This window comes from Centroberyx gerrardi, chromosome 8, assembly GCF_048128805.1.
Source record: "Centroberyx gerrardi isolate f3 chromosome 8, fCenGer3.hap1.cur.20231027, whole genome shotgun sequence".
Lineage (NCBI taxonomy): Eukaryota > Metazoa > Chordata > Actinopteri > Beryciformes > Berycidae > Centroberyx > Centroberyx gerrardi.
Genome location: NC_136004.1, coordinates 27,670,361 through 27,698,067, shown reverse-complemented (window position 1 = coordinate 27,698,067; position 27,707 = coordinate 27,670,361). Strand labels below are relative to the sequence as shown.

General features: G+C 41.4%; 3 protein-coding genes across 4 annotated transcripts; 2 read left to right on the top strand and 1 right to left on the bottom strand.

The window, feature by feature from the left end:
• The first annotated feature begins 1,359 nt into the window (after positions 1–1,359).
• On the top strand, positions 1,360–11,146 carry vsig10 (V-set and immunoglobulin domain containing 10). The gene is made up of 9 exons (XM_071897730.2): positions 1,360–1,646; positions 1,836–2,141; positions 3,167–3,472; positions 5,387–5,677; positions 7,550–7,834; positions 8,866–8,979; positions 9,250–9,262; positions 10,590–10,732; positions 10,842–11,146. Exons 1-9 carry the CDS (start codon positions 1,595–1,597, stop codon positions 10,934–10,936), a joined length of 1,605 nt encoding a protein of 534 aa, XP_071753831.2. The 5' UTR covers positions 1,360–1,594; the 3' UTR covers positions 10,937–11,146.
• Positions 11,147–11,852: 706 nt separating this feature from the next.
• On the top strand, positions 11,853–19,192 carry wsb2 (WD repeat and SOCS box containing 2). 2 transcript variants are annotated; one of them, XM_071897673.2, is made up of 9 exons: positions 11,853–12,069; positions 12,340–12,508; positions 13,356–13,585; positions 13,682–13,813; positions 14,325–14,425; positions 16,023–16,219; positions 17,086–17,175; positions 17,288–17,404; positions 18,694–19,192. In XM_071897673.2, the coding sequence occupies exons 1-9, from the start codon at positions 12,033–12,035 to the stop codon at positions 18,905–18,907; spliced, it is 1,287 nt and encodes a 428-aa protein (XP_071753774.1). In that variant the 5' UTR covers positions 11,853–12,032; the 3' UTR covers positions 18,908–19,192. The 2 variants fall into 2 exon arrangements, with proteins under 2 accessions (XP_071753774.1, XP_071753775.1); XM_071897674.2 differs by having other exon boundaries at positions 11,855–12,069; positions 13,383–13,585.
• A 144-nt stretch (positions 19,193–19,336) lies between these two features.
• On the bottom strand, positions 19,337–27,027 carry rfc5 (replication factor C (activator 1) 5). The gene is made up of 11 exons (XM_071897701.2): positions 26,884–27,027; positions 26,025–26,089; positions 25,674–25,810; positions 25,510–25,589; positions 25,288–25,361; positions 24,150–24,309; positions 23,297–23,378; positions 22,022–22,151; positions 21,354–21,431; positions 20,774–20,828; positions 19,337–20,302 (listed from the first exon to the last, which is right to left on the bottom strand). The coding sequence occupies exons 1-11, from the start codon at positions 26,928–26,930 to the stop codon at positions 20,203–20,205; spliced, it is 1,008 nt and encodes a 335-aa protein (XP_071753802.2). The 5' UTR covers positions 26,931–27,027; the 3' UTR covers positions 19,337–20,202.
• Between the last annotated feature and the right edge of the window lie 680 nt (positions 27,028–27,707).

Below are 27,707 nucleotides of genomic sequence, written 5' to 3'. Positions count from 1 at the left end.
GATTCTGTAATTGGGATATTATCCAGTGAATGAAATTACACTGAAGTTAAACTCTCATTTTGCCAACGAAACCAACAAATGAATGAAACCAACTCATCTTTAATCATGAACTCGGTGTGCAAAAATATGTTTGTCAACTTTAACTTAGAATTGACTTAGAATTGACTAAAATGTCTTGTGACTTTGAATTATGAGTTGAAGTTGAATAAGAAACCTTGTTAGCTTATTACCAGACTTCCCAGCATGCATTACATTTGAGTTGACCCACTAGAAACCTTGTTCTTGTTTGGATACAGATACAAGATAGTGACTTGTATGTATGTATGATAGGAGAATCATAAGTCTGTTTCTGATGAAAATAAAAATAGTGATCACCATGATGAAAATGAATCCAATCTGGTTCAATCCTTGTCCCCGATACACTGCAGTGTTTAAACAATCTGTAAAGTGGACTAATTATTCCCATGACAAGTTGTATCTATTCCTTGCTCAGCTACTTTTCAACATACAGTAGAATCACTTTGTGACACATGAACAACTTCCTTACGAGTGCAAGAATAAATAACACAGGAATACAGTCAATCATAGTGATAAATACTTGTCAACATGACTAGACGTTTGCTGATTCACTTTAATGTCTTAAGTTCCCTCAGTGAGTTTTAATATACTTGCAAACTCAAGGCAGCAAGGAAAGTTTTTTTTTTAAGTTAATATTTTTTTGAGAACCAATGTCCTATGGTATCACTATAATATTCCTATAATATTTCCATAATATACCTATTAGGACTTCAAATTTTGCAGTGATATTTGAATACTATCCTACTGAAATTCATTACAGGATTACTACGAAACCAAACCCCTTCATTTTAACTCTGAAATGTCCTTAACTTCTCCATTACATAAATATTAATTATCCATTGAAAATAGCATAGCTTTGAAAAAGTAAGGGTTAGTATCATGGGTTTTTAAGGAATCTATTCATGGGTAGGTTCACTGAGACTCACTGAGATTTTTGTATGCTTTTTGTGCAGGTTTACAGGGTTATTAATGAGTTATTAATGCAAAGTTCCTGTCTCCCTGAATTTTTCATTATATTATAAGCAATCAATAACTAAGGGGGTTTTGATGGGGTCTCCTCCATTAATAACCCCCTTTGCTAATTTTAAGTGGATTTTGCATGAATGAAGGGGTTAATTAATGTAAATGTAGGCCTAAGGTGGTTATTTGAAGGGATTGGTGGTTGTGGTTAGGTCACTCATTGACACAAGCTGAAATTTGCCGTACTGTACCTTTAACAAGGTGACCACAGGGTGTGGTTTATTAGTGCCAAAGTTTCCGGATGAGCATGCTCTAGTAAACAATAATGCAAGTGTGCGAAATCTGGTCTGCGGCGAGAGGAGTCACCATAATGTCAGTTTGGTCAAATTTGGTATATTCTACCTAAGGTTTGGTGTATTTTATAATGGGCAGACTGGTGTTCCTGGTGTATCATTTGCTCTACAAACACAACTCCAAACTGGTAGACTAGTCGGACAGGTTTGGACTGTAAAGGCTTTGTTCACTTTTCAGGCGATGTAGGCATTGGGAAGTTAACATGAAGGTGGTTACAACTGCAGCGTTTCTACAACTGTGTTTCTATGTGACAGGTGAGTGTTATTAACGTGCACCTTTTTTGTGGGGGATAAAGTGTTGGTCTGCCTGGTTTTAAAGCTATTCCCGGTTATAAAGTGCTTTCTACCTGCTGTGACAGACGGAGATGTAACGCAGGTGTAGCGAGATGTTTGGTTCACCTGAAAATTAGTGTCCCCCCCCTCCTCTCTTGTTCTCAGCGGCAGTTTCAGGTGAAGGCTCCAGCGAAACCGCCTTTACAGCAGCGCCGGGCGACATCGCACTACTTCCGTGTTACACCGACGGTAATGTAACACCGGCCTCAACGAGGTGGATGAAAAATGGACGAGAAATCATTAGTCGCGGTCACCCGGCGGCCGAGCCGAGCCCTTCGCCCGGACAGCGGCTCACAGTCCTGGATAATGGCAGTCTGAACATCAAGGAAGTCGTGGAAGGTGATGAGGGCAGCTACCTCTGCAATGCCACATTCCCTAACAACACCATCCAAGCAAGGGTTCAGCTTCAAGTAGTCAGTAAGTACAGTTGTCCATGTGTCCAGTAGTTTGTCTGATGTCTATGAATAGATTGGTGGAAGTCATGTTTGTTGGTATTCAGGTAGTAATTCCTTGCAGCACTGTGTTGAAACTGGTTCTTCAACATGACATGCTGTTGCAGGTAGACCAGGCCATGTGCTTTACACACACTGCAGAGGGCCGAAGTCACTGGACAGCTACTACTGACATAGTGATCCCTATTCGTAGTATTCTGTTACATCATCACATGGCCATCTTGGTAGGAAAATAACAGGTGATTGTAATAAATTAACAGGTGATTGTAATAAATTAACAGGTGATTATAATCAAACGACAGCCACAGCCAATGAACTGTCTATATTGTAAGGCACCATATTGGTAGGAAATGCATGTGACATCATGGGAATACTATGAATAGTAGCCTGTGTTTTTTTCCTCAAGAAATACAACCCTGCTCTATGAAGCATACCAGAATGAATAGTGTGCTCTGTGCATGTATAATAATAATAATAATGTGTATGACGATAAGTAACACTAAGGCAGGGGATGATGAGTCTACTTAAAAAGTAACTAGTTACGTTACAAAATGACTCTTTATTAAAAGCAACTCGGTAGAGTACTGTGGCATCATTCACCACCATCAAAGTCACGTTTGTAGTGCTTGTGCTGCCATGTGTGTTGTTGACAATTGTTTTAAAATGCAATGCAAGACTATTGCTTTGTTTTTTAAACAGTAAGCTATTGTCATTTATATCAAACGTACATAGATTGCATTTTTTTCAGTTGGCATCATTTTATCTGCATGAGATGCTTTTTCTACTTTAAAATTTTCAAACAAAAAATGAAACAATACAAAAGAAAACTAAAAGTAACCTAATTTTAAAACATAACTAACGCAGAAGAATTGAAAAACGCGTTAAGTCACTAGTTACCACAGAAAACTAACGTGTCACTGTCCAACACTGCTATAACACTGATTACTCTGCAGGGTTATGTGTGAGACTAAGCACATATCCTTCTTTCAGGCGGTCCAGAAAACGTATCTACATCCATCGGTCCGGCCGCTGCCCTGCCCAACGGGACGTTCGTCACCTACCGGGGCTCCAATGTGTCCTTCAACTGCTCCAGCTCCTCCTACCCCTCTCACAATCTGTCCTGGAGCTTCAGCGGAGCCTCGTCCAGCAACGGCTCCCTGGTCTCGGGCGCCGGATCCTGGCTGGACTTCAGGATAGAGGACATCCAGCCTGCTGCTCAGGGGGAGTACAGCTGCAGAGCCCAGAACACCGTCTCTCTCCAGGCAGCCAACAGGAGCACACAGCTGCTCGTCTACTGTAGGTGACTCACAACCAGAATATAATAGAGATATGTCTTATTTTTTAGGGTATTTCTCATTTATCGGACTGCACATTAGAGAGGGAGGGGCAATGCAGCAAGAGACACACTCAAATTGACTGTATCATGAGTGCATGGTGTTTACCTGTAGCCTGCAGTGCCATAGCAACATTTTGCTAATAATTAAAAACAGGGCTGTAGTGAAGAGCTCCTTCGTAGGGTCCAAGTCAGTTCCAAGTCCAGGTCAGGTCAAGTCCGAGTCAAAACCAGGTGCAAAGGGGGTCGAGACCAGGTCAAGACCAGAGCAAATCGAGCACTATTCGAGACAAAGACCAAAACTAAATTATGCATATGGACGTCTTTCCAAATGAAAAAATAATGCTTAAGGAGTTTCTTAAAGACCCCGTGAAATGGCATCTTTACTTCCTTGATTTGATGCGTTTCCTGTTGAAACAGGATGTTGGGGCTATATTATATTTATGCCTACTAGTGCAGCATGAGGTCACCATGAAATATACTCTGTTCTCCAGGAAGTAAAAGTAATGGAAGTTCATTTCATTGGGAGGATTTCAAGGATCAACATGGCTGTAGATCTATCTGCAGCAGCTTAACCCTTCAACTTTCAACTAAATGATGCATAGGAGCTTTGCTAATTATTAATGCATAGAAGTTTGAGGACCATTACATATTATATGCAGGTGTAATCCCTTACTGTACATTGTTTGTAGTGCTGGGGAGAAAATAAACAAAGATGGACCAGGTGGAGAAAATCTTATTCGAAAATTTATAGGCGTGAAAAAGTTGAGTTAACCAAGTCCAGTACAACGTCGAGTCAAAATGGACACGAAACCGAGACGTCAGAAAAGTACTCTAAAGACAGAGACTCAAGAACTACAGCCCTAATTAAATATTAATATTCGATTGAGATTGACCGACACATCACTTGAGTTTTGTTAAAGTTGCCAGTCTCACCCAGCCAGCATACCGGGACTTGAACTAACCACGGCATCTTTTCTCACAACGTTCTGTTGTGAGAAAAGCTCAGTGAGACAATGTTATCAGCAGGTCCGGGGCTGCAGGGTTGTGGCCACTTGGCAGTCAGGATAATGATCTGATAAAGAGGTGGGACTTCCTGAATTCTGAACATTCACAACATTTTCCGTGTTTTTGCCAACTTCCTAGTGTTACACATACATGCGTGTGTGTGTGTGTGTGTGTGTGGAGGCGAAGTCTCATTTCCAGTTGCAAGATTGGTTATTGTGTTGCCTGCTTATACCAAACCTCTGGATCTAGAATTTGTGATAATAATAATAATAATAATAAAGTTTATTTCAGTGGAACCTTTCTTAAGCCCACATTACCAGCAGAAGTATCTAAATAATGACAGACACTAAATCTTTCTTTCAAGGTTTAAATTCTATCATTATTATTATTATTATTTACCACTTTGCTGGCTTGTTCATGCGCGCTCTACTCGCAATTCCGATATTTCCGACATGACTTGAAGGCAGCATAAGACTAGGGGATTCTTTCCATAGATATTACACCAATAAAGAGGTTAAAGAGGCTATTAAGACCCATCTGATCAGTAACTGTAATGTGATTACTGAAATTGGAACAGTAATGCCTTACTTTACTCCATTACAGGAAAAAGTAATATGATTACAGTAACTCATTACATTGACTGTGATTTCTTTTATTTTATTTTAATTTTTTATATATATTTATTGAAGCTCAAATGATAACCACAACTTCACATTACATTTTTTTTTTGTTTGCTTCAGATTTTCTAAGCGTATAAACATTAGCTTACAGACAGCCCACTTAACATAAAGATAATAAATGACAAAAGAAAAACGATAAGATAATAAAAAATAAAATCCTGACTGTGATTTCTCATGTGTCCTGACTAGATGCCCCAGAGAGGCACCCTGAGTGCATGTGGAGGCCAGGAGAAGACCCGTCCCATGTCCAGTTCAGCTGCACCTGGCTCGGGGCGTACCCCCCCCCCACGCTGAGCTGGGGGGAGAACCACCACAGCCAAGGAGCTAACCTGGAGGGACATCTGTATGTGTCCGAGGTGACGGATAGCCTGGCGGTGAAGATGAACCGCTCGCTGCTGTTCGACGGGCAGACGCTGGTGTGCGCGGCGCAGCACCCGGCGCTCGCTCCGGGAGAAGAGAAGGCGTGTTCGTTTACCCTCAGTAAGCATGTTGTGGTGAAGTGACGTGCAGCTGCTGAATGTTTTATGTACTTTCCGCTTAAGAGGCCGCTGAGCCTCTGTGACACTCATAGAAATGCTGCAGTCTCAAGTCAAGTCAAGTTTAACTTTATTATCCATTTAGGAAATTCATCTGGTCCCTGGTGCACAAATATACACAGTAACAATAAGACATCAACAACAACAAAAAACAAATGACAGCAATTGTAAAAATACATTTTACAGGTCTAAAGTAGTTCTAGTCTGAAGTAAATAAATGGACACATAAACATTTGCACAGTGCAAAGCTTTTGAGATTACAAAACAAAATTCAGTACCGACTGTTGAAAACATCAATGGCAGCAGGAACAAAAGACCGCTTGAACCTGGTCTCACCTGAGTCTGTGAAACGATCAATGACAACATTTACTTGCACTCAGTAGTATAATTATTGGCCTTTTGACACAGAGAAAAAACTGTTTAAGCTTTTTATATACCTAGTAAAGAAAGGCTTTGTGAGGAATCCTTTTTCATGCATCTTTTTTCATGGATACCTCATGTTACCGGTTTAATGTGCCTCCTCCCCTATTGGATAACCATGTGCCTCCTCCCCTATACAAGCAGCGTCAGTCGTTTCCCTCCTGTCATAAACTGTAGTCATATTTCTCCCATTGTATTTCTGTTTCTCCCATGCAACTTCACCATGCAACAGTTCACTGTATGTTTGGCAGCTAGTCAGATCTCTAATGGACAGGTTTAGTCAGGTTTAGCGTATGGTGTTTACATGTCAAAACAATCCTCCAATAACGCAGCTAATATTGCCGTTCTCCACATGTCTTTATCACATGATTAAGAGAGCTTAGTTGTAGCAACACAATGTCGGTGTTTACACGGCCTTTGTCTCAATCGCTAAATTCTCTTAATTAATATTCTCTTGATTCGTTTACATTAGGCTCTGAGTACTGGCGTGCATATAAACATAGCCAGTAAGACACACACCCATGCTCCCATGCCAAAACAAGAAAGTTAGCAGTCGGTGGTGTTGCGTGCAGGACACATGAACAGGTAATGAGTCACTCAGCTGTGGGTTATCATGAGACAGGATTACTCAGGGAGAAGGCGCCAAAATGTGCTGTTTACCTTGCCATTACCTTATCATCCTCCCACAATGATTCTAAACATTGAACGCAAGGTGTGTCACTGTCATGTGAAACCTAAAGTTACCCCTTTCTTGCATAACTTTCCCTTAAAGTAATAATCCAAGACATTTTTTGCTACTCTCTATCGCTGATTGATAGAGCACAATAGTGATTCACTCCATATCCAGTTCAGGAAAGCTTATTTGTTGTTCTTAACACCCGGTGTCTGGTAGCTGTTTCCTGGGAAAAAGTTTGTTCTCCTGATTTCCTCTGGTAGGTCGTTCCAGAGTCTAGAGGCCTTGATTCTCAACGTGGGGTCCGGGGACCACCAGGGGTCCATGAGGGGGTTCCAGGGGGTCCCCAGCAAACTGTTAAACTTCAGCATTATTTGATTTACAAGAAGTTAACACAATTAGAGAATGTATTGACTATTTTGATCATAGTTTCACTGTTATCTCTCTACCTACAATACAGATTGTCATGGAATTCTGGGAAAAATCATATCTAACAATAAAAATAGTCTCAGATTTGGGTCCGAAATCTAATCAAATGGGGGTCCGTGGCCCTAATGTGGACTAAATTAGGGGTTGATATGAAAAAGGTTGAGAATCACTGCATTATAGCACCGTAAGGCGCTTTGGATAAAAATATCCACCAAATGGCTTATGTTAAAATAGGAAGAGTTGCATTATTTGTGCAGTCTGATCACAGTCCGGTGTTTCATCCTCCTTCCTCAGAGCCTCCGTTCCCTGAAGGTGAGCCGCTGGTCACCGCTCTGGACGGGACCAACGTGACTCTAACCTGCACCGAGGCCAGCTCCCTGCCCCCCGCCAACACCACCTGGAAGAGGGGCACCCAGCAGGAGGACGTGGCGCCCGGGTCGAAGTACGTCCTGTCTGTGGACGGGCCCGTCTTCAGGCTGACCATCGTCAACGTCAGCAGGGACGACGAGGGCGTCTACTTCTGCCGCAGCGAGAACCCGCTCGGCGTCCGCGAGCTGGAAGTCTACCTCACCGTGAAGAGTGAGTCAGAGACCAGAGGAGGCTGGGTGTGGATGATAAGAACTTTATTTATAGTGCACAGTTCATACATAGAATGGAACTCAAAGTGCTTCATATCAAATCGATTGATTAGAACAATGAGTGGTTTTAATGCAGTGAATGCATTAAAAACCATTACATTACATTACATTGGAATTACATTAAATTTCAAAATCAGAAATAGTCTACCATAGGAATGACCGTCTATGCCAATGACAACAGCAATTCTAAAATTATCAAATCATAAAATGACAAGCAAACAAAAAAAACCCCAAAAAAACAGAAGATTAAAAACACTGTAAAGGGTAAAAGGCAATGTTAATTAAAAGCTAAGTTAAAAAGAGAGAGAGGATAGAGAAACCAGACAGTCTGAACGATGGTCACACACTCAAACGTACACACACAGAAAAAAGTATGAATGAAACACTTGGATTCATTTAAAAGAAATCAAATAATAAGCAATAAAAAGGAGGTCGAAAATGATTACATTTTCGACCTCCTTTGCATCCTTTTTATTGCTGATTTTATTGCTGATTATGTGATTTTTTTTTTTTTTTTTAATGAATCCAAGTGTTTCATTTGCAAAATTACATTTCAAAACAAGCATCACAGTGATATGGCAGGGTTACGTTTTTTTTCACAATACTTTTTTGTGTGTGTGAGAGAAAGAGTGAGTGAGAGAGAATATTGCAATGTGTGCAAGGAAGTTATATGTATGGAACACCAGTTTTATATATAAATATGTAAGATTAGGGGGGGGGTACATGATGTTGAAGTGTAAAATGTGTAGGAACCTGCAGGAGGGATTGAGGCTGACCTAAGGGATTATAAACACAATGAGCTGAACAGACTCATTCCATATGAATGGAGGCAGACATGTGGAAGAAGGAGCCAGTCGATGCAGGTGCAGCAGGCCCCGCCTGTGGAATGCTGATAAACCTGCTGCTCCTCCCTTCTTTTTTTGCAGATGTACATTCATGAGCTTTTTTCTGTCTGTTGTGTTGTCTCCACAGCTTCTTCTGCGTACACAGGAGCAATCATCGGTGTGTTTTTAGCCGCGCTGGTAGTGGGATCGGCCGTCATCATAGCTAAAACGGTGTACTCCAGCCGCCACCGGATTTGTCTTGGTAACATATTTTGCGTTTTTTGTGTAGAGTTTATCTTTATAACACAAGCATGAAAGTCACAAATGCATGCAGCCACTGACCCTGCACCATTTCATATCACAGACGTTTGAATATTATTTGATCAGTCATTCTTTGATCATGTTATAATCTCATATAATGCATGTGTAATCCAAGATGTGTCACAGCACGCATTGTCACTCACAAAATGTATGAATCAGAAATGTCCACCAATGCTGATTTCACAATTCGCTGTTCATGTTTCCATTGCAGGGAGTGGCTTTGGGTGAGTATCTCACATTTACTAATGCAGTACACACAATGTATGGTTATTGTCAAAGTAACATCCACCCTAAGACACTTTAACACTGTTAGAAAACAGCTATTGTCAATGTACCTTGCGTTTCTGGGCCCATGTTCTTGTTTGGTGGTGTATTTTTCTTATTCATGCGGATAACTGGCCAAATGTAGACAATGTGACGTCATGTGGAGATATTTCCAGCGCAGCTACAATGTTGTTTGATAGCAGAAAATGTTTCAGTGATCTAAAATATCAACAGTAAACGTCAGGTTTTGGTGTCAGTTCCTCAGAATCAAAGAGCGAGGGCTTCTTTCTAGAGCTGCCATTTTGCACCAAGAGACGTTCAACAATCATACAGGGAGAAATCCATCTTAGAAGAGGCAGAGAGACCAATTTCTCCACTGACAGTAGCCTCAATAGACCAGAATGCATTGCAGCCACAAGAGTTTTGCGTAAGGGGCGACTCACTTTTCTCGACTGGAAAAACTCTCACTCTGTTGCTCATACTATGCTACTGCTATCACTATTAATCTCTCCACCTATATGTATAACCCATAACTGAATGCAACAATATCACGCCACTTCTCATTGGGTTGTCGAAAGGCATTCTGGGAAATGTAGGAAATCACTAACTGAAGTAGAAGCAGATGAGGCAGGTTGAGGGGAAAGTGGGTTCACTAAAAATGTAAATTACAACACATACATCACAAAATAACTCCTGGAATGCTTTGAACATCACAGATCGACAGAGGTGGGGACTCGAGTCACAATTTTAAGCGCTTGAAACTTGATGCATGAAGAGAAGACTTGAGACTTGACTTGACTTGGGTTCTGGTGACTTGGGACTTGACTGTAGACTTGAAAAGGTTTCTAAAGTCTTGACAAAACTGAATTTGTATGGAATGATTGAATTAATTGAAGTTGAAACTGATGGTAGAAATCAAACTCATGAGGCTCTTACCAAGTTTTTATCCTATTAAAACCATATTGCATTGAAAAGTCCTAGATATTTAGTTTTCTTTAAGATATTGAATTGATACTGGACTCTTGATTTGTTCTTGACTTGGTGGTCTACATTTAGACTTGAGACCAGACATTAATGACATGGACTTGACTTGAGACTTGCCCCAAGACAAACTGAGACTGACTTGGGACAAAGCTGACTTGGTCACACCTCTGCAGATGGATGATATATAACAGTGTAAAAGTATCTGAGGAGTTTTCCTTGAATATCACCATTAGAGGGTTCATCCATACAGCGTGACACTTGACCTGCAGCAGTAATCTTAACAATAATCCGTCTGTTCTCCAGGCGGATGGAGGAAGACAGGGGAGACGTTCTGAGTCTGGTGGAGTCGGACGATGAGCAGATCTTTCAGGACGCCGTGCCCAGGCTGCCACCCGTCACCAACGGACACCACACAACGCTCGTCCAGATACACCGCATCCCATCCAGTGAGGAATAATCACGGCATTTTGCATTGATCTTTCTAGTTTGTGAATAAATACGAAGGGCGAAATTGTTTTGTTATATGAAATGCAGCGTAAAATGTCTTCTTTTTAGGCGATCACGAGGACGCAGACGTGGCTGACACGAGTCCGCAGCAGCAAGAAGACACTGTACAGACAGAAGAACAAGTGGATCTTGTAACATTTTAGGTATTGGGTGGTTTTAGCTAAATGTTTTATAGGTACACAACATTTATTCCCAATGAGACTGTGAACAGAATTGGTGGAAGACGCATGTAAAGAACATTTTAATGTCTTTTTTCATTTTTTTTGTAAACTTATTTCTATGATTGATGCCATTTGTTTGTACAGCAATTTGAATGTGTTGTTCTAATGTTGATGTGCATAAATGGAGTTGCTTAAAAAAACATGTGACTGCTTCTTTTAGGTTTTGGAACAATAACTTTGGTCATCGTAACTCTGGTTCATTATTTGCTGTTCTTCGATTTACATCTGCATCTTAATCTGTAGGCATCTTGTATACAGATTATCTTTGATTAGAATGGTCTAGTCTTGCTGAAGATATTAAGGAATAAGTTTAAAAATGTGTTTTGTCATTCACCTTTTAAAGTTCTTTTAATTGGGATGCAATTGAGGGTAAACCTTTTTAGGCAGAAATAATCTTGATGACATTAAATCTTAGTATACATCATACTAAGCACTATCAAATTGATGTAAGTAATATGAAGATAATGTCTCCTAAGGGGGAAAAGCTGTTTTTCTTAAAGAATAATAGATTTTTGTTCATATTGGTGGTTGTCTGCCTTATGATAACCACCACTGGAGGTCATAGTTTACCAACATTTTTTATTAATCATTACATTACTGGTTAATAATTAAACGTGCAACCAGTTCAAACGTGTTTGCCAACCCTGGAAATAAAAAAGAATGGATATGGGATATTACTTAATAAGAGGAGGGCCAGGTTTTAGGGAGGTTACGTAACAGAAAACGTGACAGAGTTCAACAACAATGCAGCCAATCGGATGGGAGTGACTCAAGACAACAGGAAATCAGCTGAACATTTTTGCTTCCGACTCGCACATTTTTGAGATAGCAAACATCACAGAGAGTGACTCCCGTGTAGGGGGGGTATATCTAGCCGGACCTGCTCATTCTTGCCTTTCTTATTCTATGGTTTCGTTGCACTGGAACAGGGAGGAGAATTTCAGGAAGTTAGCCAGCGATAACGCGAAGAAGAAGAATGTGATAAGCTCGGCTGTCAACGGTCATTATCTTGGCAACGATGTGTTCATCGGTAAACAACGCGGGTCTACCTACATGTAAGTCACATATAGGACTATAATCACTACTTAATTGTGTATTTTGAGTGTAATATGTGAGCGTAGTCCTGTTGTCATCGTAATATATCCGCTACATAACACTGGCTCGTCAGCGGTATCTAGGTAACGCAGCAGGGAGCAGGACGGAGCGGGGCGGTGCTGTGTGGAAATGATCTGTCAGTGTCAGAGAAGGGCAGCTCGGTACAATATTGACATTTCATCCCGTTCTCAAACACCGTGTTTATGAATTTGTGTGGCGTTTCCCTCCAGCGTCCGACCCGGGACTCATCCTGGAGCTGAAAACCAGGCGCCCGCCCTCCCTGGAGGGTCGGGCGGGGTGTGAGACCTGGAGCGTCGACTTCTCCCCGGACGGAGCCTGGTTCGCCTGGTCGATGGGACACGGGATTGTCTGGGTGGTCGCCTGGCCTCTTGACTCGGAGTAGGTTTACATCAGGGATTACCTGCACGTATATATGCTGCCTTCAAGTGCTCCTCGAAAACTCCTCCTTCCGAGCTCCGAAGTCGTAAACACCACTCGCGTTCATATTTACCCCACTCGTAAATACGGCGCATTCAAGTACTACTGGTTGGAAATGATAACAACATCGATCCTTTTTAGGAGGAACTTCATTTGTGCCGTGGAGAGACAAGACAAATAGGACACTCACTAGAAAATCATAGCACAGTCATCAACATAATAGATAATCGTTGTCTGCAACCATAATTTAAAAATGCTAAAAAGCTAAGAATAAAATACAGGTAAAACCTAGGGGCAGTAATAGTACAATTTTATCTGATTGCTGTCATTTTGTTTTAGAAATCGAGCGACATAGAGCTGTTTTGTGCTGCAGCAGCAGAATGAAGAGGAGAACATCAGCATCAGGCTTTTAATTGACGATTTTAATTGATTTACTGGCCAAATTTTTTTAAATGAACTCTAGGCTAAGTTCTATTTGTAGCTTAGAGAACGACCTCTAAGTATTCACAAATATGCATGACAACTAAAAGTTAGGCTAAACAAAGAGTGAATATAGAAGAATACTACAATATTATTCATTCACATAGCAGGCCAAAAAATAACATAAAGTGCAAAATTTTTACCATCAATTGTTGACACAGCTTCTATGTTTTCCGCCTTTTTTTGTCAGGTCGTTCACAGGAACGCTGAACTCGTATTTACAATATTTCCAACAGCGCATGAAGGCAGCATCACTTACACACATTCAGATTCACACCCCCAGCCCCCCCCCCCCCACCCTCCATGTCTCAGTTTCTTATATTGTCAGGCTTCTCGCTGCTCTTCTCACTCACAGAGAGAGTCAGGATGGCGAAAGTGACAGAGGAGACAAGAGCTTCAGCTGCGGCCACCCGGTGTGGGGGCTCGCCTTCGGACCCAGACCGCCAAAATCCGCAGCAGCATCAGCGCGTCCAAATAAAGTCCCGTCCAAAGGGAACAGCCTGCTTCTGGCCACCGGCTTGGAGAATGGGGTGATCAAAATCTGGAACGTCTTGACAGGTGGGGGGTTTGTTTTTCCAGGAAAGAATATTCGCTATGCTGATTTCTGTTATGTGTTTTTTTAAATTGCTTTTTTGTTTTTTTTTGCACATTCAGGTGATGCTCTGTTTGATCTCCACGGCCACGAGGGCATCGTGAGGGACCTGGTCTTCCCTCAGAACGGGAAGCTCACCCTCGTGTCGTCTTCTCGCGACAAGACCTTGAGGATTTGGGACCTGGCTCAGAAAGGTGTGTGTGTACGCTGTGTGTGTTTACTAAAGTCAGTCGTGCGATGAAACCAAACAAAGACTCGAAGGTCCGTGTTCACCACCGCCTCAGCAGCTGAATCCTGAAGGCAACTAATTATATCCGTTTCAAGTTCATGAGTGGTGTTTTCAGATCCCATTATAATAACACAACATGGAGTGGTGTGCGCATTCAGAGTTAAAGAAAACAGAAGTTGTGTACTTTCAGGGAGGGTTTCAAATTCACAGTGCAAGTGATTTGGATAGATGAAACAACTGCAAGTACAATGGCTGATTAAAAAAAAAAAATCTCTTTGACTAAAAGGTTCAATTGTTTTTTATAGGGTGTGTGTATTACTTTTATGTTTGTTTCCTTTGTTTGTTTAATCCCTTAGGTTTTTTTTTATCTCACCTACGCCAGCAATTGTTTATGAAGAATGAACGTGTTTTTTGTATCGACCGTACTTTCTATTCAGTCTGTTTCAGTTTATCGGCATGTTTTCTCTCTGTTGCAGGTAAAAAGGTGCAGGTCCTGTCCGGCCATAAAGACTGGATCAGCTGCTGCTGCATATCGTCAGACTGCAGCATGATCGCATCGGTCGGCAGGTTTGACAGAGTGAGTTACATTTTCGCCTCCTGGAAAAATGTATTGTTTTCCATTCGGGGAAGCAAGGTTGTATAGTGAGTAGGGAGACAGTCCTTTAACCGGCGATCAATACAGTATCACCAAAAATATGTATCTCCATCCAGAATATGACCTCTTAAGATGCAGAAGGACATGTTTTTTTTTTTTTTTAGATTTTATGAGTTGGAGTTTAAGCTTCCAAACCTTCAAAGTGTCCAAAGTCTTTATTACAGACCTGAGCTCCATTTTTATTGCTTATTTTACAGTCTTTGATTTATGTAACTTTTCTGTTATTTAATCAGTAAGAGTTTCAAATGTAATGACACTCCAGTTTGCTGACCTTCTCTATTATGTTTTAGCATTAAAAAAAAAAAGCAAAATAATGGGAGGTGGGGGAAGTGTGTGTTGTGATACAGAATCAGGATTGCACCTCTCACCTGGTTGTGGTTGGAAGAGATCCTCGTTTTGTCATGACTGGACATGCATGAAGTGTTTTTTTCAGGCTCACCCGGCTTTACACTCATACAGTTCCACACATTCACACCTGGCAGCTTCCCAGTAGGACTACAGTCTTGTGTTGTTGGCCACTGAGCAACTCTCTGGAGCATTTGGGGGTTAAAAATCTGAACTAGTAACTGTTTGAACTTTGAAGACTTCAAAGCCCAGAAAGCATGTAACATGATGTCAGTAAACTGTGAACCCCTCTGACCTAAATGTCGTCTTCTTAGTGGCTGGTGGGAGTGGTGAAGAGTTTTAGCCATCGTTGGTGAGTCAAGGGGGAGCAAGTTTTGTATTTGTAATGGTATTTCACTTGATCTCTTCCTGTGTGCTGAGATTTTGCACCAGTGTCCATACCTGACACCAGGGATTTCATTTGGGCAAATAGGGCGAATCACTAGTGTGTCTCAATTCAAGGGGATGGGACGCTCTTCTCTATTGCAGCCCCACTCCATGATTTAGGCTGATAAGAAAGGTGTATTTTTCCCTTTCCCTTCCTAAATTTTTTCCGGTCATTCACTTCTGCAAATATTCTCAGAGAATTCGAACCTTGTGAGATTCTGGTCACAAGCCCGCTTTTCTAATAACTGTAAGTGTTGAATGACAAGTCCACACAGGCTCAACAAAGATACATATCTCTTAAAAGACCACTCCTTCCTTTAATGTGCTGGAGATCCCAGCTATCTGATTATATCTATCTGCTCCCGGGCCTGGTTGTTGAGAGACTGACAGAGTGTTTGAGGAGCTGGGTGTTTGATTCTTCGATATCCCCGGTTCTTTTCTTTCGAGACATTTGGAGCACCAGGCAGCTGTTCTCACCTCCTAGAAGTTGCAAACCGCTAATTTGACAAGTTCTCATTTGCAGACAGAGAAAAACCAGTGAAGACAGACAGCACAACATTGTGATATTCTGATCACAATCACACTTAAAAATGTTTGTTACATGTTTGGCAGCTAACAAATGGCAAAATAACTTTGAGCCTTGACTAAACCCCATCAACACCATTAGTCCAAATTAAAAAAAAAACAGAATCTTTAATGGTTGTAACAGCAATGACTCATAAAGCCTGAATGATTTTGCCTTCATCAGATGGTGTGTCTGTGGAGCCTGCGGTCATACACCTTCATCAGGAACCTGACAGGAGGGACTCACAAGACCTTCTACCTCCTGGCCTCCTGCGACTTCTCTCCTGACGGGGCGCTGCTCGCCACCGCCGCCTTCAGCGGCTCCAGCTGGTGGATCGACCTTTGGGACCCTTACACTGCGGAGAAACTGGCCACTCTGGTGTACGTTTTCCCTTCGTTGCAGTGATTCTGTGTGCTGTTATCCAGGCGGCGCCTGGCCAAAATGTATACTTGTGAAATGAAGGGGGTGCGTATCGCAATGAATTTAAAGTGTAGTGACTTGTGCACAGATGGGCGATCTCTTCACATTAGTTCCAAATGCAGGAAAAAACTCTACATTAAGAACTCTGAAACAGATTTTTTTTTAGAAGTTTTAGATTTTCTATTCCCATAAAATAAGTAAATATTATCTAGTAGCTAAATATATTCAGTGATGCAGTGGTAAATAAAAGGTGGATAAAATATGACCTCCATAAGGCAAATGACCACCAATAGAAACAAAAATCTATTGTAGTTTCAGAAATGCATCAATATGCTTTTTATCCCCGAAAGACCCTATCCTCATATAACTTCCATCAGTTTGATGCTACTTACGATGATGTATACTATGAATTTGTCTCTTTAAGATTTATATCAGTCTAAAAAGATTCATCTATTGTGCAAATAAAACAGGGGTAAACTGAGTTTCGGTGGGTTTACCCTCCACTATGTCCCTGAACATTTCCAAACAAAACATTAACTTGCTAGATAAAAGAGTACCCAGGTGTAAATAAGTTAAGTATTAAGCTGGAACCCAGCTAAATCCAACACTGCCACTATCACTATTTACATCTGTTCTACCATCTGAAAATATGTCCAGGTGTCCTGTGTCCAACTAGTGCAACCTGTCCCTGCATTATATTTTCATTCTATTTATGTTTATGTTGTGAGATTCAGTATTCAAGTGATGTGCATCTGCACGATTCCTGACTGTAATCCTCCTGAATATAATGCTTTAAAAATTCTTACAATGTTGTTTTTATCCACAGTGACTACTGTGAAATCTACGGGCAAAACCAAATCTCAGCAATACAATTTTCTCCCGATGGTTTGCACTTGGCAATAGTCACTGAGGACAGGTGAGATGTTTGTTAATATTCTCTTGGAAGTCTTGTCTGTCACTTAAGGATGCAAAAAGACTTTTTCCTGCACTGAATGAGAAGATTTCAGACAGATGTTTTGTGTCTGCAGAGCCCTTCGTATCTGGAAGCCGGGGAAGCAGGGCATGGTGATGCAGACCAAAGAGGACCGAACCTCCAACGGACTCTGCTGCAACTTCCATCCACAAGGGGGAGTGGTCGCCACAGGGTACAGAACCTCAACGCCTCACCACACTTTAAAGGGGCAATAAGTCAGATTTGTACTGCCTTGTAGCAGAAAATTACTATAAAATAGGATTGTCGATCAACATCAATAACTCAGCGATTACCTCGCCATGTGCTGAGATTTCTGCCTTTCAGACTTCACTTTCCAGCCCGTAGTTTGTTTTGGAACAAAAACTTGTGCTGACTTGTGTTGACGTTTGAAGTATGTGTGTGTGTAGGAATCTGCCTGAGCCCCAGTGCTGGTTCAGCATCCTCAGAGAGGGAGAGGGTGGTGCAAAGGAATTCCTGAATCTGTTGTTTTTCTAGTTCAGCATCCTGCACCGCCTTCCTGAGGGCAAGAGTTTGTATTTCCCATGAAGAGCATGTGAGGGGTCGAGGGCGATAAGCATTCTGTTGCTACAAATGTTATGAAAAGCCTCCACCGGTGGTTGTCCCGCCTCCTCAGAGCACACTGTGTAGCTGAAGAATTCTGGCTTTTTATTGCACTGACTGAGTTAAACCGTATTGTACAGCACGATACTCTGGATGGTAGAAGAGAAAAATAGTGTGAGTATCTCCTTACTTGCACCAGAGGACCTTACGGCATTTTCACACTGTAGTAGTCGTTTTTAAGTCCAAACCAGAGTTTGCTAGGTTGTTACATTGTATTGGTCCGGTTTGTTTCAAATTACCTTGTATCAAGACCTATTGGACAGATATTTTGGTGGAAGTACAAAAACATCAAACTAGACCCTGTAGTATTCCGGGGGACTTTTAATTTGACATAATCCTCTGCGATGCGGTGGACTTACTTCCGCTGGTAGGTTTTTCTCTAGCTAGTGAGATTTCAAGGCTTAAAATCTATGTAAGAAAGAGTGAAATGACTTGACAAGACTGAACTCCCCTGTCAACAGTATGCATGCATTAGGTGTCCGTTGTTGCACCTTGCTGCTGATATACTCCCCATGACATTACTGCTCCAGTAGACATCGCTGCTGAATTTCTGCTCTAATTAACAAGCTTACTCTTCTCTACTGTGAAAATGTGACTTTGTGTCAGTGCAGGCCACCGTAATTCAAGGGGACAGGAGGGGTGAGAGGGGTGGGGACTCTGCCAAACACCTGCCGATCATGTCGCAATTCCTGCTGGTCGCCGATAGAAGTCATAAATCACTTAATGCCCCTTTAATTCCAGCGCTACCTCTCCATGACAAGTCCAGCCTGAGAGTTCACACTAGCACCTGTTTTTAGCTGACAGTAACAGTGACCGTTTCCTCCTCTCCTGTCGTGGCAGAACCAGAGACGGCCATGTGAGGTTCTGGCGGGCGCCCAGGTTGGTGCCCAGCCTGTGCCACCTGTGCCGGTCCATCCTGCGCCACTCCGTCTCCACCCACCAGATGGAGCCGCTGCCCATCCCCAGGAGGATCCTGGAGTACCTCACCTACCGGAACATCCCCGACCGCCTCAAGACCTGCTGCTCCTCGGACGAAGAGGAGTGGGAAAATTAAATAGGAGCGTCTAATGCAACAAGAGATTTACAGTGAGTGATTGTTATACACTGTCGCATTATGGAAATGCCTAGTTAGTTTGCTGAAAATAACGTTTTCAAAGTTGATGAGCACATATCGTATTTAGCACACTTTTGTGGTTTTTTTTAACCGAGATCTACTTTAGATTCAACATTCCTACAGAGATAAGGATTTAATTTATTGCACTACTCTTAAGGTAATGGGATTAGACTCAATTTACACAAGTTTATTTGTTTGACTTGCATTGTATATCACAATTTTATACTATTAATTTATTGTGTAAATATTCAACATAATACAGAATAAACCTTTCTAATTTTTGTGTTTATAGTTAGAACGGGATAGCTATGATCGTGTGCACTACTACTTGAATCTGTTAATTGTAAATACAATAATACAATGTGGAAATAATAGGAAATATTGTTTTATTAAAGATTAAAAAACAAACGTCCATGAACAAGTATTCTTCTACACAACAGTAACATCAGACAGGCACATGGTTTGATGCATTTCTTTTCATTCTTTACCTCATACTGTACCAGCTTTTATGGATGAATTGGTGACAATGTATTGATCCCACACTGATGTTTGACCTTGAACCATCTGACGTTTTTCAAATCCATATTTTGACACTATGCCAAAAGGACAGATCATTAGATTTTTTGTTACCAGAGCCAGAAACAAGTCCCAATTTGTATGCAGATGTGAGTGATTCAGATAGACTGGCATTTGTATGAGAACAGAGACATCCGCCTTTTTGCTTATACCCCATACCACAGAAGGGAAAAAAAAAGAGTGAACCATGTAAACACATCCAGTCAGAAATGGAGGTACAACACAGGAACAGTCAGAATTTCACCAATCTGGTCAGACTTTTTCAGTTAAAGTGACCAGAGCAGCAGGGTGGGATAGCGATTAGAGAAACGATCCTTCAGCCAGAGGATCTGAGATCAAGCCTCCGTGACGGGAAGTATCCGCCCTGCTGAAGTGCTGCTGAGCAAGACACCGAATCCTCTCTCTGACCAAGCTGTGGAGGGTGGCAAGCCTAAAAAACTAAAATCTCTCCTTCAAAAGGGTCAAGAGTTTTACAAAACATGCCATTGTTCGCACCCCAAATTCTGACTGGATGTACAGATACGCTCCACTCCTTTTCCTTGTAGCATAAACAGAAGCGATGGCAGCCACCAATGAACCCGCGATCGTTTTCCTCTTCTTCACCGGGCCGCGCTTTGCATTCGAGGCAGACGGTCGGAAGCAGTTTTTTTTTTTTTTTTTTAGGAAGCCTCGCTGACCACAAGGTCTCGGACTGCCTGGAAAGCTGCGACCATGGAGCTCAGCTGGATCTTCTCATTGGTTCCCGAGGCCAGCCTGTGTCTGAGGAGAAGACGTGTGTCGGTCATGATGAGAGCGAGAGGAGCTTCATCCTGATGCCTTAAATCATTGGTTCTCAACCTTTTTGGCTTGTGACACCTTAAAAAGGAAGCAATGCCTGCTCGCGACCGTTCAGTTTTTTTCTTTTCGGGTTGTTTCATTTGATTTATTATCAGAGGCCTAGAGGCTTAAAACTATTCAGTATTTCACAAGAAAAAAGCAAAAATTAGAGAAAAATCTGAAAAAATACACATAATAACAAATCTGTATAGTAGAAATATGTTTTCCCTATCCCATAAATCATCTCACGACCCCCAGGTTGAGAACCACTGCCTTTAATGAATGAATTAAAGGTGTGCAGCTGAGAATAACGCCTCACTTGAATGTCATTGTATTGATGTAAGCTATATATAACAAGCATATCATTTCTGTTACTGTGCATGTATAGAAGGAGGAGCGAGTGATGTCACTTACTCAATGTCGGCCAACTTGATGAGCAGACCCATACGGATAGCTGGGGGAAAGTCCACTGCAAGGGGGGGAAAAAAAAACAGTAAATTGTTAATAAAACATGCACATACTTGTCCGGTGCCAAATTACTATAAGAAGATTAGACTAGAAGTTGCAAATAATCAACAATGGACACAAAAAAAATAAAAAAAATAGAATGACCCTAAAGCAAGGCAACCTCACAAAAAGTCATTTCCATAATTTCCTTAAAACTTTGCTTTAGTGAGCCACACACACTACCAGTGGCACACAACTCCCACTACAATGAGAGTGCCGGTAGCCATAGCAACTGTGTGTGTGTATGTGTGTGCTGGGTGGGTGCGGGGGTCTCCCAGGAAACAGGAGCAGGAAAACATTTAGAGTCAAAATGCAGATGGCAAAGGCATCTACACTGTATACCTACATCTTTAGTAAAAGTTTAGTATATTGCTCCATTAAATATGAGTTTCAGAGAGATCGCTGGTTGGATGCAAGCTGCCCATGGCTCACAGGAATGGATTCAAAAGTCTGTAAGCGTAGCCATCAGCCTGGAAGAAGACTTTACCTCTGTGTATGAGCAGATGAACCTCAGTGAGGATATCATGCAGGGCCAAGCCTTTCAACGTCTTCAGCTGAAGGATTTCTGTGAAGAAGGTGCTAAGGAGCAGCGAGAATTCACACTAAACAGGAATTAAACCCGTCTTACATTTAAAAAAAAACCTCTCTAGATCAGTGTGGCAACCTTGCTGCACATCGCATAACTTTTTCAGGCTTCCACTTTTACTAATCAAATTCCTGACTTAATATTCAATCATGTATATCACAGTTTCCGTGGATAATCGTCTGCTGTATGTTCAAATGTTACACTGCTGTGTTTAAAAGCCATTTGAATGTCCAAAGTCTTGTTTTGGCTAGCTACAGTTCTACCAGCCTGACAAACATCACTTGAAAGAAAAAAAAAAGACTTAAAAGAACGTAAATTTCCATTAAAACGTGAATTAAAATGTATCCTTTCCCGTAACTTTTCCAAGCCTGAATTTCACAGCTTCAAGGTTTTCCATGACCACTGGATATAAATCAGAGCATCTACTTCAGGAGGTTGGACTTTTCTCCAGTGATGGATGCAAGATGGAAAAAGACTAAAATGTTATATACAATGTTAAATAGAGTAATTAATCTACATTAATGCTAAAAGCGTGAGTTATCCTGCGAGTCAGACGGGGCGAAGGATACGGTTGTACGCTGCGGTGAAGTCTTTGTTGAGCGACCAGTCGAGGATGTTGGCGATATCCGAGCGGAGGGGGTGACCTGTGCAAGTGTACACCGTGTCCTCGGTCACCTTCCCGTACGCCATGCTGGTGCTCTGAAAACACACAGGTGGACTTCAGTTGGTACAGACTGCCAGGTGAATCTCTGCTGCTGATGTTAAAGTGTGCAGGCTTTGTAAATGAGGAGTATTTACTTCGCCAAGTACAATTTATGTACAGGAATTTGTCTTTGTGACATTGGTGCTAGGGCTGCAACTAACGATTATTTTCATTGTCGATTAATCTGTCGATTATTTTCTCGATTAATCGATTAGTTGTTTGGTCTATAAAATGTCAGAAAATGGTGAAAAATGTCGATCAGTGTTTCCCAAAGCCCAAGATGACGTCCTCATATGTCTTGTTTTGTCCACAACCCAAAGATATTCAGTTTACTGTCATAGAGGAGTAAAGAAACCAGAAAATATTCACATTTAAGAAGCTGGAATCAGAGAATTTTGACTTTTTTTTCTTAAAAAATTACTCAAACCGATTAATCGATTATCAAAATAGTTGGCGATTAATTTAATAGTTGACAACTAATCGATTAATCGTTGCAGCTGTAATTCATAGCAGGGTAAGAAATTAACTTGTTTTTCAAAGAGCATTTGTTGCCCAGTTGATCTGATTTTTAGGAGCATTTTGATCCTTTTCAGGGGGCAATTTTATTGAACTATGAAATAATGCATTTCCATTGCATATTGGCAAACACTGCAGCATTAGAACACTCACTTAATACTACTAAGATTGGCTTTACTTTAAATCATAAGATACCATCACTTAAACAGAGACATTTACACTGCTTCAGGCTGCATTATTGATAATTTTCTAAACAAAAAAACACTTCAGGCTGCATATGTGATTGTTTTCCCAGTCATAGGCCACATATCACCTGCAGCGACCCATGGAGGACAGCAGTTGCTTTCATGTGACTATGATACATCTATGCAAAAAAACGGTAGTCAAAATTGTAGGGGGCATTTTTGGTCGCCTAATTTTTAATTTTGACAGGTATTTTATAAACTCTTAAGGGCATTTTTGCCCCGAGTCTGTTAATTTCTTTTGATTTGATTCATAGTTATATTCACACAGTCCAGTGTGAGTAAAACAATATGAAACTTCAAGCTGAAGTTGGAATAGGAACAACTAGACAACACAACAGGACTCAATGCTTCACAATGAGCATCATCAGCCTTCGCCATACCTGCAGTATGTTGAGTGATCTTCTCATATCGCCTGATGATAAGGTCACGATGGCTTTCATTCCGTCTGGAGTTATGTCGATACTGACACAAAACAAAACAAAGAAAGAAAGTAAGACTGCCTCTTCCAACCAACAATCAAACAGATGTAAATCTCTGTGTGTTGCCACACTCAAGAGTTAGAAGGAGTCGCAGTTTTCATATTCCATCTCAGTGATCAATTTGTGTGTATTTTAGTAACATTTTAAACACCAATATATCATTGTCCAATTGTCATAGCTTGGTATAATTGCCGTAAACAAATGAGACCACGGTTGAGAAAACTGGTAGCCTCTATCTATTGTTAGTGCTGGTGTTCCTCAAAATGAAGAGCACATTTCCCATAAAATCCCTCACCTCCTAACGAGGATCCTAAAGAGGATGTTGCTACTTGTCCCCCCTCCCCGGCACCGCTCTGCATTTGTTTTCTCTTTCTGAAGAGGATAAACATATTGGAAGTGATTTTTTCCATCGGCCTTTCCCTCCTTCCACCATCTGCCATTGCAAGAAACTCTCAAAGCTTTAGCTCCGTTTGCTCTGGAAGAACAGCGCCCTCTTCCTGTTTTGTACTGTAAAGCAATACAGCAGATTTCCAAGGAAATACAACCTCGTGGCATACGATGTAAAATGCAGTGTAGAGGCCGGTAGAAGCGGCCAATCTACTTGCTGATGGTCTTGTTTGTTTACGGGAATCATACTTATGTCTCAAAATTATTGTGGTAATGATTTATTGATGTTAAAAAAAATACACACAGCACCTTTAAATCCCTTCTACAACAAAGCCACATACAGATACAGATGGACAAACACACACACCTCTCCTGCTGGATGATGTGCTCCAGCCTCGGGATCATCTGGTCCTGGGAGAGCGGGCCGAAGCGGAACCTGGTGCAGCGCGACTGCAGGGCCGGGATGATCTTGGACAGGTAGTTACAGATCAGACAGAAGCGAGTGTTTTCTGTGAACTTCTCAATCACTGAGAGAGAGAGAGAGAGAGAGAGAGAGAGAGAGAGAGAGAGAGAGAGAGAGAGAGAGAGAGAGAGAGAGAGAGAGAGAGAGAGAGAGAGAGAGAGAGAGAGAGAGAGAAGAGCACAAGTCAGAAATGAATGTAGCTAAGAATTGTGATTGACAAAAACTTGTATATAAGCACACAATAATGTAGAGTGATAATCCATCTAGTATCTAATATCAAATCCATCTAGTACCAAATAGTATCTAGCAGAAAAATAGGATTGCACCATATTGACAAAAAAATTACATAGCTATTGTTTTTGCCAAATATTAGGACTACAATACATGCGGACAGTTTGTTTTTACAATATAATTTCTTTCTCAGCATTAAAGAGTGCTAATGCTTAGAATTTGACCAGTTTCACTAAAACAAAATAAAAGCAATTGATTTGGAAATGTCAATATTGCAACTTCAACATTCTTTAATCGTGCAACCCTCTATGAATACATTTCAAACTGACTTTCTGTCCCTGGAATAGCTGAATTCATAAAGCATGACACACGACTGCATCTAATGGAAGCACAACACTTTGATTTCTCTCCATGGCTGCAACTTACTGCTGTAACCTTGCAGTGCTTAGTAAATCCCATGTGAACTGAAGGTTATATAATCTGATCACATAAGCTTATTTGAAAAAAAAACCAAAAAAACTGCTCAGTAGACAGAACTATTACAAGCAATTACATTATAATCAGATTATAATTTCATACAAATACCCTCTCTGAGAAAAACCATATAGGTAACATGCGATTTACAACAGCACAGTAAAATGTTCCCACTTTAATTCATCAATGGCTAGCTCGCCCTCAGATTCATACAGGATTTTTTAAATGAGTTTTCTGCTGTAACGAGCAGAGCCAATGTAATTCAGCCAAAGTGTCTGGCTGCTCAGCGGGCCGTGTGGCACACAGCAGGCGACGCCCGGCCAAGCAGATGGCTTACCTCGCCGCAATGCATTCTGGGCATCCTGGGTCATGGCATCCGCCTCGTCCAGTATCACCAACTTGAAGCCCTTCCTGGAGGATAAGGGGGAAAACACAAAAGGCAATCGTTGACATAATTTCCCCTTGTGGTTAGGTGTTGAAGATAAAAGGGATCTTGTCAATATTAGAGCAATTATAACAAACTGAATGACGAGTATTGTGAATAGATGAGTGATCTCACTTGAATATGGTCCTGGTGCTGGCAAAACTCAGAATGGGTCCGCGGACTACATCAATACCTCTGTCATCTGATGCGTTTAGCTACAAAACAAATAACATGAATATAAAAACCAAAGAGCCATGCAGTGTCTTCCCTAAATCAGAGAGAAAATGTTGGGTGCTTACCTCCAACACCATGGAGTTGAACTCTTTGTCCTTGTACAGCTGCCTGGCGCAGGCGAGGATGGTGGAGGTTTTGCCCGTCCCAGGAGGGCCGTAAAACAGGAGGTGAGGGAGCCTGTCCTCACTGATGAACTTCTGGACTAAAGACACCAGGACAAGTTGGAAATGCAAGGAGACAGACTTAAGGGTTACAATATGGAGGAGTATCTTTTGACACAGCATGTCATCTAGTAGTTTGGTAGTAGTGAAGTGTGTCAAGTTATGACTGAAAACATAAAGAAACTGGGAAACTTATGCTGAGTGAGTGCTTGAGGAATGAGGATTACATGTTGTTGTGGCAATGTATTTACTTACTGGTGCTTAGAATATCTTTGTGAGAGATCAGATCATCAAGTTTCTGTGGTCTGTATTTTTCAACCCTGGATTATGGAGCAGAAACATTTTGATTGTTAGATGACAAACGTTGGCAATGTTTAGAGTGCAATAATAACTGCAAATACAGCAGAGTCAGGACAGCTAATTAGGAGTTCACTGGTATGAACAGCAATCCAACAACACTAACGTTACTGGTTACTCGCTAGCCACTATACGTGCCGTTCTCTGGTATAGAGAGAACATACCGCCAAACTCCCTTCAAACATCTGCCAATTTAATGTGGACCAGCTTATCGGCCAAAGTATACACCCCGTAAGATATGATTTAAGACCTTTTCTGAATTATTAAGAGCCGTTCTTCAATTCGGCATATATATATAATCCACCACGCAGCACTTTATTTCAAAAAATGTAATCGCTACCGCCCACCGCGGAGTATTTTGGTGGAAGATTAAGTAATTTAAGATTAAGGAGTCAGAGGCGAGCAATTCTAAAAGCTGAAAGTTGATTGAACTAAGTGCTGCTTGATATATTATATGTATGCCGAAATGAAGAGTGGTTCCTATCGCTTCAGGAGAGGTACTGAATCACATTTGCAGGGTATGCACCTTGGCCGATAAGCAAGGCAACATTAAAATGACAGAGTATTAAACAAAGTTTGGCGTACCGTTCTCTCCATACGAGAGAACAGCACATAAAGGTCCAGGGCTAGCTGCTAGCTGGCTAGCTAACTTTACCTAGCATTTTCAATAGGCATTAATACAAGGCAGGCCAATAGATGGGCTAGCAGCTACTTTCTAGCACTGTGTGATAAACAACACACTCGACATTCAACTCACCATGGTAAATTTCTGGCCTGTAATGGCACTTTGCTGGTAGACGCCATATGTGCCGTAACTGTGAAGATAGCTCGAAATTAGATGGGGTTTTTTTTGTGGGTAAAACTAGTTTCTCTAATGCCTGTCTTGCTCTCTGTGAGATGTTTGGCGCGCTCCACAACAAAACGTGCGTCAGACGTCACGTCCTGTAACCAATCGGATCCCTTTCTCGGCTGCAATGGGCGGGGTCTTCGTGACAACTGTCAAAAAGATACTGTATATTGAGATGGAAATGAAAAAGAGAAAGAAACATTATACACTGAATTACTGACATACATGTAAAGGAGAGCATCGGACACACTAGGCTACGGGAGAAGAAATACAATAATGTTGTGACACATCAAGTGTTATAAAAGTGTTACACTTAAAGAATGTCAACAAACCTTCATACATCAAAAGCGAAAAATGCAATGCATGCATGTGTGGTACTCCATTGTACTGTTTATAAATGCAAAATGCATCTCTCAAGGCAAATGCTGATATTGACATTGCTGTTCAAACAAAATGAGTAAACCAAGAGTGAGCAACTATCAGGTCACTGTGAAGACTACTGCTCTCTCTCTCTCTCTCTCTCTCTCTCTCTCTCTCTCTCTCTCTCTCTCTCTCTCTCTCTCTCTCTCTCTCTCTCTCTGTATGTCCAGTTGTCCAGCAGCCAGCCAGCCTTTTCAGTTGGGCCAGACACAATGCTGGCTGATGTCTCTGCAGGTGACACAGAGGAAATGTCATAAAAATTCCCCGCTGGTGTCCTCCTGCCTCATAGGAGATGACATGGCCGTGTTCAGTTT